Here is a 13,167-nt window from a genome sequence, read left to right on the forward strand (position 1 = left end):
GGCCTAGAAAATTTGGGCCATACCTAACAATCTCCACCTTAGACCAAATTTTATATGTGTAAAATTTCTTTACTTCTTATCTTGCCATTATATATCTCCTAATTATTTTTATCAATCTTTATATCTTTAATTTGCTTCCGTTGTGCACTCACTAACACTAACAAGTGGTATCAGAGCAAACGGTTGATTAGAGTGTTTACACATTAAAGGATGTCTTTGCTTACGAAGTTCGAGATTGATAAGTTCGATGGCAAGATCGATCAGTTTCAACACTTGGAGGATTCTTATGAAGGTCGTTCTTGATTGGAGCGGATTGGATGCTTGATGGCGTACGTGAAAGCCATACACGGTGGATTCATCATTCAACCTCGATTTGGCGTTGCGTCCTAGTCAAACGAGTTCGGGTATGTCACATTTCTCTTCACCCTATATGTTATTGGGTAAGAGTGACCCAAATTCCATAGCCCAACTTATTACATCTCAAGGTTTCTAGAAAACGCTAAAAATGTTGAGAAATTGATGGAGAATTGTGGAAGAATCTAGAATGGGTGATTGTCCTGAACATTTTAGATTTGTCTAGGATTTTCCACGCACTTCTTCCACCTCCTTACATCACCCATAAATAGGTGTTGGGCATCATTTGGGAGAATGGATCCACCTACATCATCCTCCAATACTCCGATACTATGCACTCTATGAGTGTCCCTCCATGCTTAGAGAGAATTTATCAACAAATGCCGCTCTCCAAGATATATATCATGATCGGAGTTTCTACACACACACAATCTCCTTAATCCACCATCCTTATACTACTCCATTGAGAGTTCCTATAGTGAGAGTTCTCTTGTAATACTCACCCTTTCAAGGGTTCTTGTACTCTCCTATTTTTCATATAGTGGATTATTTTGGGTGCTCGTCGTTCGTGGATTTTTTTTGATAAATTTTTCCCACGTTAAATATTGTGGTGTCCATTTTTACTACTTATCTTGCCTACAATCTATACATCTTTAATTTGCTTCCGCTGTGCACTCACCAACCCTAACAGTCAGTTATACGATGAAGCTTCTAATTACCGCCTTCACCAATATGTTGTTGAGATGCGGGTGTTGGATGATGATAAGCGCGATTCTTGGAATATTAAGTATAGAATTGAAGAAGGAAAACTATGGAACTATGAGATGCTAAAAGTTACCGGTGATGGTAAAGTTATAATCTTTGAAAATATATGCAGAGGTAAGGGAATGATGGGAAATTTGCTTATATTTGATGGACGTATAGGCAAAGGTAAGTATATTCATATTGAATGTAGATATTATAAACTATATGATAATAGAGCCGAAAATAATCGCGTGGTAAATTATGTTTCAAGTCTTATTTCTCCTAATTCTATATGATGTGTTTAATTTAGGGTATATTAGTATTTGATGTGGTTGATTTTGTGGTTTATAAAACAATAAAATTTATTACTAGTAGTAACTTTTTCAATTTTATGTCTCGTATGTAGCTCATTGGTGAGAAGATGAATACCTAATTGATCCTAGTTTTGCATGTTTACACGTCATTCCTTCTAAATTAATAGCTTGATAATGGTACAAGCTAGTGCACTTGATAAGGTTAATTATTTTATTTAATAACGGTATTTCTTTGCAATTTTTGTTCAACCAATTTTGAAAAGAAGTAAAGCCATTACAGTGTCATGCAGTGATGCAGAGGTAGAGGTGTAGAGCTATTATTTAATTTCAAATGCAACCTTGCCATTAAATAGATAGAAAGTGTTCTAGGCTTTAAATTTGCTCTATTAACTACTAAAAATTGACCAATGTTAGTTTGTGTGCAGAATCATAATGGACTCAAATTAAAAAGACTAAATGAACTCATTAAAATATATCATAGATATAAAAAAGGTTATCCAATTTGAGGCTAAAAAAAGGTTTATTGAGTAGTATCTGATCTCTTCAATCTTGTATAGAGTATTTCTCATCAGTCACAAATCCCTTCCCTTTATCCCCGATCATTGTCAGCCAGGATTTCTGTGATAAAAGCCTCGGTAGGCGCCCAGTTGACCTTACTGTGTAAAAAAAAAAATATTAATTGCGTCTTCATTACAATGTGCATTTTCACTTGATACGTATGAAGTATAAACCACTGAAAGAATTCGCTCCTACTAAACTTATAAGTTTTAAGTACTAGAAAAAACTAAGCCAAGCAAAAGGGTCAAAACTCATGACTGCATGTCAAGAGTCAATGTATATATGAATCCTTAACAAATACTCCATATGGTTTCTGGTGACCATGTCAACACGATTGTTCAAACCTTGGTTAGTAGGTATGACATCGACCGTTTTGTGTTCTGGTAGCTGCATGACATTGATTGTGTTGCATGACATCGGTTTGTTGTGTTCTTTTCAAATTGTAAGCAGTTGATATCCGAGTAATTGATTAAATTGGCAGCGTTAGAGTATCTCCAATGTAAGCTAATTCTTAAATTAGTTTACCATGCACATAAAATTTGAAACAAATCACCATTTTAGTTAGTTTGTTTTCCCGTTGGTTAGCTACTAACTTGCTATTTAAATGAGCCAATAGGAAGAAATTTTATTGATAAATCAATTTCTCCTTTTTGACAATATTTCTCAAGCAAATAAAAACGTTGAAAGGGTCAAAAGTCAAGACATAAATCCTACGTATTATTTATAATGACCAAGTCAACACGATTAGTCCGACCTTTAGATGTAAATAAAAATAATATTAAGTCAAATATTGGGATTCAACATGGAAAAAATAGACATTTTACACGAATATGTATACAGAAAATGCTGGCTAGTACAAGATTAAAGAAAAAATTTAGTAAATTAAAACCAGAGAGTGAGAGAGATATATAAACTAATCAAGCTAGCTCTTTATACAGTTATACATACAAAGTATACATTATATTTTTCATTTTTTCAAATCAATCTAGATATGAGAACATTATTCCTCAAATGGTTGTTGTTAATGTCCGTCATCGTAGCAGCAGTCTTCTTTCAAGTAAATGGTTTTGCAACATCAGGTGCTTCTTCATTTGCTAATGGTACGATATTTCTTTGAAATCGGTCATAAGTTGTGCTTCCATCTGGATCTAGTTGTATCACTTTGAATTGTTGCAATATTCATATATTAACATTGACCTTAGCTTGTCCTTTTACTCTTATATTAAATAAAAAAAATGATACTGTGTTGTATATTATAGTTTTGGATTATTAATTTAGATTTCTATTTTCAAAAAGTCAATTTTTTCTAAAATAGTTTTAAAGTTGTGTGTTACAAATACAAAAGTGAAAACGGTGCATTGGTGCAAGATATGCCACGATTTCTTAACTAGGAAAAGTATATTCATACAATCATACAATACATGTGTTTTTAATTAAAATATGCTTTGGATTTTGATTGATTTTAGATGTTGGACCAAAAAGATGGCAGCTAAGGAAGAGCGAAGGTGGTGAATGGAAATTTGTTAGAATAGCAAATTATGAAGGCAAAAACACAGCCACTGCTAGTTTTAGAAGGTTGGAACGCGAGATAAGTGGAAACTCACAGCCATCACCTCAGCGGGCAGTAGAGCATATTCATCATTAAATTAGGGTGTAATTGAGCCAAGACTCTTAATAATAAATGAGCCAATTTTGAACAAATTTTAAAGCTTGTTTAATAAATGAGCTTAGCTTGAACATGAACCCATAGAAATACTCGTTCTAATAAGTTTATGAACAACTTGTTTATTTATGTTTGCAAACTACTTGTTTATTTATGTTAATAAACAAAGTCATTTATTTATGTTCATAAACAAACCCGTTTATTCACAATTTTTAAATTAAATTTAAATTTGGTTATTTTGCTGATTTTGAGATATCAAATGTCAAATAGACAAAACTCATTTAGGGGAGAAACTCGTTTATCAGAAAAAAAAAATAAAAAATAAAATCTAGTATATAAAAGGTGTTGCGATGCTTATCTTATGTGGTGGACCGTTAACAAGTCTACAAGATTATTTCCGGCCTTGTATAAAAGCCGCTCATAGTACTACACAAAGTGTCAACTGTTCACATGTGACTTGGAGGAAAAAAAAAACCCATATTTCAAGTATATATATGCTGGTTTTTTTGGCTATTACAACATAAAAAAAAAAAAAAAAAAAAAAAAAAAAAAAGAGAGAGCTAATTTAATTAAGCTAGCTCCATTTGAAATGAGAAAATTATTTCTCAAATGGTTATTGTTTATGTTCGTTGTAGTGGCGGTTCTATTTCAAATTAATGGTTTTTTAACATTTGCTAATGGTATGATATTTAATTTCTTTAAATTTGGTTGTATGTTCTATTCTTATATATATTATAAAGTACATACATAATATATATGTATGTGTTTGTTTAGAATTTTTGCATTGATTGATTTCAGATGATGAACCAAAAGAGTGGTGGCTAAGCAGGAGCGAAGGTGGTCATTGGAAATTTACTACCATCGATGGCAAAAACCCGGCCACTGCTAGTGTTAGAAGGCTGGCACGCGGAATATACCCACGGCCATCATCACCTCAGCGGGCTGTAGAGGATCATCAACATCATTAAAATTCTTATGCCTATATAATCAAAGACAAATTATGATGCTAATACCCGTGATAATATAATTGCTCTCACCATTCACCAAAGAAAATTTTTACAATATTGATTACGATAGAGTAATTACATGATCATTTATCTTGCGTAGTTGATCGAAATATATATACTCGTATATAAAAAATTCTTAACGTATAATTTGTCGCATTTATACTTTCGTATATTCTTTTCCTTCTTTTAAAATATTTTGCTTTTTTAACCTATTATAAATGTCATTCTCGCATGACATCAATCATGATTATGTAACTGCCTAATTGGTGTATGGACAGCCCTTACAAAGGTAGTATTCACTTGATTAAATAGTCACTTGACATGCTTTAAGGAAGAGATTAGAGAAGATAAATAAATGCTGAATAAAAATAATTCCAAAAAGCTATTAGTCAATTAAATAAAAATGAAGATATATTGTTATGCTTTTCTATTCAATTTGGAATCTGTTTAATTGATACTCGTACAAAATAAAGTTCTACTACGAGTTGTCAAATTAGATTGTGCAAATTGGTTCGATTCTAGTCAAATTAGATTATTTTGAATTTAAGTCCTGCAATTATAACACTCGTATGATACTACACACAAACCGCTATACAAGTCTATTAAGGCCGCTTCAAATGCGGTCAGATTATTTTCGAATTGGGTCAATTTTTAACCACCCTTCTCTAAACCTAGAATCAAATTCCGTCTATCTGTACAACAATTTCCCTCGTGGGCTTTAGGAATAAAATAGTGTAGCGCACACCTAAAATATACAACTTTGATGGTGAAATCAGAAGACGAAAATGGCTGACAATGGTTTCGCCCTAACCACCAATGGAGCAATGATAAACAATGTTTACTGGGAAATCCAATACGCTAGATTCTTCAACTTCCCAATTACTACACCCTCTACTACCACTCCCTCTTTTCTCCGCCCAATTTACGCCGGCAGGAAGGACCGGTTGAAGGGCACTTGGGTTCCTTCTTCTTCTTCCAATGTCTCTCTTCATATTCTTCTCTTTGATCCCTCTTTTTCTGAACCTACTCTCGTTGTCTCCCTTGATGAAAGTATTTATGTGAGTTCCCTTCTGGGTTGCACATTAACTGTTTGATTATATGTCTCAATGAATATTTTCCATGAATCATCGAACTTTTTTTTACATTGATGTTCGTATATTGTTAGGGGATGTTCTGGGTCGAATCCGGATTAATCAAAGTATAGTAGGGTTTAGATTATCGAGATATTGTGGGTTTGTGGTTATTTGTTTATTCGAGGAATTATGGACTGCGTTTTAGAGATTTTTGGATACATTTAAGATGAACTGGGTTGTGTGTTTGATGTATGAGTATGGACTTAAATGACTTGTTGTTTTGGATTCCTGAGCTATTCTCTGATGTGGGTTGTTGTTGATTAATGAATTGAATGTGGCTGGAAGTTAATAGTTCCTTGGGTTATAGTAAGATTAGATGGGTTGTTTGTTAGTTGGCTGATTATGGATCTGAATTCTGAAATGTCCTAACTTTGTTGGGCTTTTAAGGGTGATCTTATTAGTGGGTACTTACTTTGATAGGGGGTTTCTAATACATGATTTTATGGGGTGGAGAGAGATTAGTGTTGCAAGATTTATGGTGGATTAAGTAAAAATTGTAATCCATTGTATAATTGATTTTCATTACATAAGAAATGGTAATATACAAGCGAAAGATAACCTTTGATGGGTTTGAAGGTTTAATGGATGGGTTTGGTGCCGTTGATAACTTATTTCGTAGATAATCTTTTGAGGTTTCAAATGTTGTGAATGATTGTGAAATTTTCTGAAAGAGTATGTATGTTATAGATTATTGACTTAGGAAGAAAATATGGGGGGTATGAAATCCTAGCTGCTTATTATCTTGGTCTAAATAAATATCTAATTGTGGTGCTCAAGGCAAGGCGCACCATATGGTGCTTTGCCATAGACATTCCTCAGCTCAAAAATGAAGTGTGCAACTGTATAGATACGATAATGTTGTCTATATTCAGTTTCGTTGTTTTCTTATGTACGTGAATTTGCTTAGGTATAAGTGACAGTGAGTGGTTCTGAAGTGCCTATATGATCAGTTTTATGTGATTCCTTCTGATTTTATTAGATAATTCTGGAGAAATGCTTACATACTATCACTAATCAATATGCACTGGCTATATCTTACATTTTGCCAGAATGTACACATTAAGACAGTTAAGGTTGGAGTCCAATTTTGTAGTTAGTAGTTAGTGCAATTTTAGGGATTATGATTTCTGCTGTGGTACTCTTTTTGGTTGATTTACAACACTGAAAATACAATGTTTGGAAACTTTATTTTGGATTGTGCCTCCTGAGCCGTATGGATGGGTTAAATTTATATGTACAAATCCATTGAATAACTTTGAAGCATGGACATATTAACCTTGGTCCTTTATATTCTATCAGATTGATGTTTTGTACCTAATGAAATTTCTAATGATTTTTATGCATGTTGTGTATGGTTGTTTGAGAACCTCGATTGATCATTAGTACTCCGTACAAGAAAGGGCTATTGACCAAAATCTATCATTGTTATTGTTATTTGATTTCTGTAATGTACTGGCTCATTTATATTGTTGTTAGACAACTTGAGAAGGTTTTCAGTTTTTCATATAAATTAGTCAATTATGCAGTTTTGTAGCTCTCTTCTTTCTCTATGCAAAAGCCATCCTGTTGTTGTAGCTTCCCTTTTTTTTTCATGCCTGGGAACTGAATCTATTTTTACAAGATGTTACTGGTTTTTTAGCATCTTACTGTTGGTGAAACAAAACAGCAGAAGCATTAGCATTAGTTAATAATTTTTATTCTGGATGATTGTTTGTGCAGGAAGAACACTACATTTCAAAGCTGAATTTTATGTGGCCACAGGGATCCGATGTTTCAGGATGTGCTCTCAGAGGAAGCAGAGTGATATTTGCCAGTTACAGAGATGGCATGGGGCAGGCAAGCTTCTAGACTGGATTTACACTGATTACCTTCTTTCATGCATGGACTATTAACACACATCTTGCTGACTTGCTGTTTAACATTTTAAGGATTTGCTCCAGACAACTTTTTTCAATCAGTTTAGCAAAGAATCTATTTAGTCCAGATTATCAAGATGATTACTTGAAGTATGTGGCCCTGAAGATGATTTATTGTAAACGACTTTCCCAAGATTATCCATATTTGCGACTGACACACTTGAGCTCCTGACGAGTCTCTCAGCATCCTTGTGATCTTCTTAGACAGATTTTTATCTGAAAGACTAGGAGAATTCTCATCTTCTGAGAATTTGAATTTCCTTCTGGAAAGAAATTGCGCTCAAAATGTTAATTCCTTTTGATTGGCCATCAGTCTCTTACTGCTGTCGTGGTATTTGGGAAGCGATGCTCGTTTTCCTCTTGAGTGTCAACTGTTGTTTAGAGGATCCAAAGCCAAAGCCTTGTTCAAAATAAAAAATGCAATGTAGTTAAATGCACATTGCTCTTTGTAGTGCCCTGTCATTGTTTATGGTCTCTATAGTCTTTCACTGAAGCAACAACACATGAAGTCCTGGCTTCAGGCACTACAGTCTCTGGCATTTTCTAGTGCTAACATGCTACTGATTATCTTCATAAGCAGCTTCTGTATTTACAACTTTTGAGAAACTTGTTAAAAAAAAAAATTCTGCTTATGTTAATGTCTTGGTGCTTCCTAATCTTGAGCCTGACTTCATTTTTTTTTTTTTTTTTTGTGGATGACCTATATGATGTTTCAGGTTCAAAAGTTTGCCCTTCGTTTCTCCTCTTCTGAAGAGTCACAGGAATTCATGGAGTCATTAAAGGTGAATCAGCATTGTGAATTTGTCAATGTTACTGCAATCATAGTAACATCTTCAACCAGGGTAGACACTGGCTGAAATTTAATATCGTACTCTTTGTAACAGAGCTTGAAGGAAGGAAGAAATTGTTCAAGTTTACCGCTCAGTGTGCTCAATGAGGGGTATGAAACCATCTCTTCTGAAGAAATTGTACACCTTTACGTAATCTGGAACAGCTAAGCAGCAACCACGTAAGGCTAAAAAAGAAAATTGATGATTGGTCTTATTGTTTAAGGGTCAATGAAGAGCATACGCCACTGCGTCTACCGTCAATCAACCAGGAACACGATCCTTACTCATGCTCTGAGGGGTATGAAACCATCTCTTTCTGAAGAAATCGTCCACCTTATTGTAATTTGGAACACCTAAGCAACAACCACGTAAGGCTAAAGAAGAAAATTGATGATTGATCTTTTTGTTTAAGGGTTGATGAAGAACATAGGCCACTGCTGCTACCTTCAATCAACCAGGAACACAATCCTTACTCATGTTCTGAGGAAGCAGCTCAGGATCTTGCTGTTGGGGTCACTGATGTTGCATTGCCTCAGAGCTTTCCTGCACTTCTCGCTGATTGTTCCACTGAGACTAATTTAGGTACAAAGCAGAATTATAAGCTATTTTGCACATATTTAGCTTTTATTTACCTTCATTGACTAAATATGTATTCTATAGGAATACCTCAAGTATCTGCAGAAGTTGATTTGAACCGCTTCTTTAAAGAGGTATCTTTCAGATCTTTGACCGTGTCTATTATCCAGCTGCTAGATGCTTCACCATCTTGTACCTTACAGGTAAAAGTATTGGAACTTCTAAGAGGATTACTCATGTGTGAGTTTAGGTTCTAATTGAGGTGTGCAAGAAACGTTTTATTTACATATTAAAGTTGTCCATTCATACATAGATGATAGAAATGATATAGTGGTCTCTTACTATCTTGGAGGCCTGTAACAATATATTTCTTGCTGGTTCTGCTGCAAAGTCGACTGTTTACTTTGTGGAACAACAAAAAAATCTTGTTTCATGTATTTCTTTAGGTTTCCACTTCGTTTGTTACTTGAATATTCATGTTGCTGATGTCTTTATTTTTTCTTCTCTGTATATTAACTTTATACTTCTTGTTTTCCAGAAAAGGGGAGCAGACAAAGTCTTAGGTAAGTATGTTTTTGGTTATAATTCGTAAATATGGACAGGAAGGCCACCTTCTATATCTTACTTTTCTTTTATATAAGTGGACTTTGATCAACATGATCACAAGTGCTTGAGGACATGCAATCACTTTAAATTCTTTCTAGAACTGTGATCGAAGATGAATATTTCTGTGATACATCACCTGAGAGTGGCCTCCGTATACAATACAATATCACATTCTCGCACATTACTTATATTGAAATTCAAATCATGAAACACCTTGTTGAATTAAAGATTTACCTGATTTATGATAATATTTCTTGAATCTGAGGTCATACATGAATGATGAATGGTCAAATACTTCAGGAATATTGTGATGCTTATTTTATATAACAGGATATGTTGTTCTGCTAATTTATTCAGCTTCAATTATCTGAATTTTTTGTTCTTGTGTTATTACAGACATGTTAGACATGATGGATGGTGTTATCATTGAACTGGGAGGAAACTTGGCAATTTGAGGACCACATAGATACTGTTATCATTGGACTTGAAGGAGACTTGGCAAATTAAGGACCAGTTTTATGTCTCAACCTTCTGTAAGTAGCGAAATTATCGGCACACTCAGGTTTCAATATTTCAACCATAATCTCATATACTAGCTCCCAATTTTGAATGTACAGCAATCTGAATCATTAAATTCCACTATGTGCTTTAACTTTTGCTAATATACATGTATGGTTACAATTCTAAATTCGACAATAGTTGTATATGTATATACAGTCATTTGATGTTTGCTGTCTCCTTTTAAAATTGAATCTACTTGGTTTATTACTATTATTACGTACTTTCCTGGCCATATTGAAGTCAAGGGCCAGGGCCAGGGCCAGGGCCGTGGAAAGTTAAGGAACTCTAAGTTGATCACTAAGAATGGAATAATAAGTTTGATATCTGTGTTAGAAGATAAGTCTAATAAGTGAATGCCAATTATTGATTTGATTACACAATGCTCATATAGGTCCAAACACTTGTGAACTCATATGGCTCTATGTGAGTAATTATTGTATTATTAGTGTAACTCATGGCTATAAATACAATGCCATAGAAGTAAGAATACAATGATAACACTACAACAATTTCACCCATCTTCTTTCACTCTTTTACTCCTTTTATTAATCAAAACTTTTCTATCGGTAAATTCTTTAACACGTTATCAGCACCAGTTTTCAGTCAGGTATATTTATACCTACTTCTAAAAATTTATAACAAATAATACTATCTACTTCTAAATGTTTCGAGGAGTATGCTCTATAGTTGCCCATATTTGGGATCCTCTATAACAGAAACTCAAACATTTACTATATATACCTCAAAAACAACGGTGAAAGTTCTCTTACTTGTGAATTTACTACTATCATCTTTTGTTTATTCATGTTGATGTTTCTTTGTTTGATCCATGTTGATATTACATACTCATTTTACGTAAATTTTTATCTTAGTTATTATAATTGCTAAGTAGTAGCTTTGCATGCATATTATTATTAACTAGATTAACAAAAAGATGCAGCCTTTTACACTTATTATTTTTCTTACTTTTACATACTTTTTGTGTTTCTTTCCGTTTTCGAACCCATGATCTTTTATAGATATTAGGGCTCTCGGACCACTATGGCTTGCATTCCCAGTGTGATAACCTTTTACAATTATAAATATATATATATGGACCATAATTTTATGCCAGTACGTTAGACTATTATATGATATTTTTACAGTTGTACAGAACAGTAACGGATAAACCTACCTCTATAAAAGACGGATTTTTCCCCCAATTTCACCACAAATCCCTTATCCTTTCCCACTTTTTATCCAAAAATCACCTAAAAAAAAAAAAAAAATTCACCCCCTTCTTCTCCGATATGTTCCCCGACGACGGCAACCAAAACACCCAAAACACCCACAACTTCACTTTTGAGGAAGATTTAATGAAGATAAAACAATATTTCCTTCTAATTACGGCGCTTGTAATTTTATTAGTAGCAATATTAATTTTTGTCATTATGTATAAGTAAAACTCACTTATTTTGTCGTTTTAGTATATTAAAAGCTTGTTTTTGTTTTATTATGTATGTTTGTTGTTATTAATCATCATTGTATAATATTACCGTTATCATTATAATTATTGTTACTACTGTCATTGTTGTCGTTTTGCTGTTTTTTTTGCAACTAACATGATTAATTTTTGTCTAATCATATAATTACTCACAATAATAAACCAAGGGGGAGAAAAGACTATATTATTTATGGTTTATTATTATCAAATTTAATTATCACGTGTCTTATTAACTTAATTATAAATATGGAAGAACTAAACATGTGAGTTGTACATATAATTTGTTATTATAAACTAATTATCACGAAATTTGTTGTAGCTAAAATGGGAGACCTTATGAAAAGACAGTTCAGCATCTTAGATTTATCTGGAAAGAAATTTCTGGAATGGAAAGTGGACGCAATGATGAATTTGAAAGCTCAAGGCTTGGAGCACACTGTTAAAGAAAATAAAAGTCCCTCTGGTCAAACAACTGATACTACCACTTCTGCAATGACTGTTGCAAAACCTGTTACTGAACAAGATAAGGCAAAAGCCTTAGTGTTGTTAAGGCATCATTTACATGAAGGCCTTAAAACTGAGTACATGATGGTTGAAGATCCCAAAGAATTATGGGATTGCCTTAATGAAAGATTTGGACACCACAAAAGGGTGCTCCTTCCTAAGGCATTATTTGACTGGACAAATTTACGGTTCCAGGATTTCAAATCTGTAATTGATTATAATTCAACCATACATGAGATAGTGTCTATATTGAGATATTGTGATCATCCAGTTTCGGATGAACAGATGATTGAAAAAACACTCACTACCTTTCATGCAAGTAACATACTGTTGCAAGAACAATATCGTGAAAGAGGTTTTAAAAAGTTCAATGAATTAATGAGTGTATTGCTTGTTGCGGAACAAAATAGTGAACTTTTGTTGAAAAATCATAACCTGAGACCAACTGGGTCTTTGGCCACTCATCATGAGGCAAATGCAACAAATTCCTATCCACCCGAGTCAAATGCTACAAGAAGAGGTGGACGTGGAAATTACAATGGCCGTGGAAAAGGCCGTGGAAATTATCGCGGACGAGGCCGAGGACGTGGTAGAAACAATTTTCAAAGAAACAGTAATTTCAAAAATTTTGAAAAACAGAAAGGACAGTCATCTGGAAGCCACAAACAAACTCTTTCAAAAGGAAAAGACACATGTTACAGATGTGGCATGACAGGACATTGGGGACGTACCTGTCGTACGGCCAAACATTTGGTAGACCTTTACCAGGCTTCTGTAAAAGGCAAAGAGAAAAATGCAGAAGCAAATTATGTTAATGAAGAAAATGCTCCATGTCCTACCCTTGATGTGTCCGATTTCTTCATGGACAATGCTGAAACTGGGAATGATTTCATTCTTGGAGAAAACAACAATGCTTAG

The 13,167-nt window shown here is 33.9% G+C and overlaps 2 protein-coding genes across 3 annotated transcripts; both read left to right on the forward strand.

Moving 5' to 3' along the window:
- The first annotated feature begins 5,182 nt into the window (after positions 1-5,182).
- On the forward strand, positions 5,183-11,531 carry LOC110727592 (protein POOR HOMOLOGOUS SYNAPSIS 1-like). Of its 2 annotated transcripts, none has more exons than XM_021907172.1 (9): positions 5,183-5,698; positions 7,493-7,609; positions 8,406-8,471; positions 8,574-8,629; positions 8,743-8,817; positions 8,932-9,101; positions 9,180-9,298; positions 9,634-9,658; positions 10,098-11,531. In XM_021907172.1, exons 1-9 carry the CDS (start codon positions 5,426-5,428, stop codon positions 10,154-10,156), a joined length of 960 nt encoding a protein of 319 aa, XP_021762864.1. In that variant the 5' UTR covers positions 5,183-5,425; the 3' UTR covers positions 10,157-11,531. The 2 variants fall into 2 exon arrangements, with proteins under 2 accessions (XP_021762864.1, XP_021762865.1); XM_021907173.1 differs by having other exon boundaries at positions 5,184-5,698; positions 9,180-9,229.
- A 538-nt stretch (positions 11,532-12,069) lies between these two features.
- On the forward strand, positions 12,070-13,167 carry LOC110727459. Its single transcript, XM_021907018.1, has one exon. The coding sequence runs from the start codon at positions 12,070-12,072 to the stop codon at positions 13,165-13,167; it is 1,098 nt and encodes a 365-aa protein (XP_021762710.1).

Source organism: Chenopodium quinoa, unplaced genomic scaffold (genome assembly GCF_001683475.1).
Source record: "Chenopodium quinoa cultivar QQ74 unplaced genomic scaffold, ASM168347v1, whole genome shotgun sequence".
NCBI classification, from domain to species: domain Eukaryota; kingdom Viridiplantae; phylum Streptophyta; class Magnoliopsida; order Caryophyllales; family Amaranthaceae; genus Chenopodium; species Chenopodium quinoa.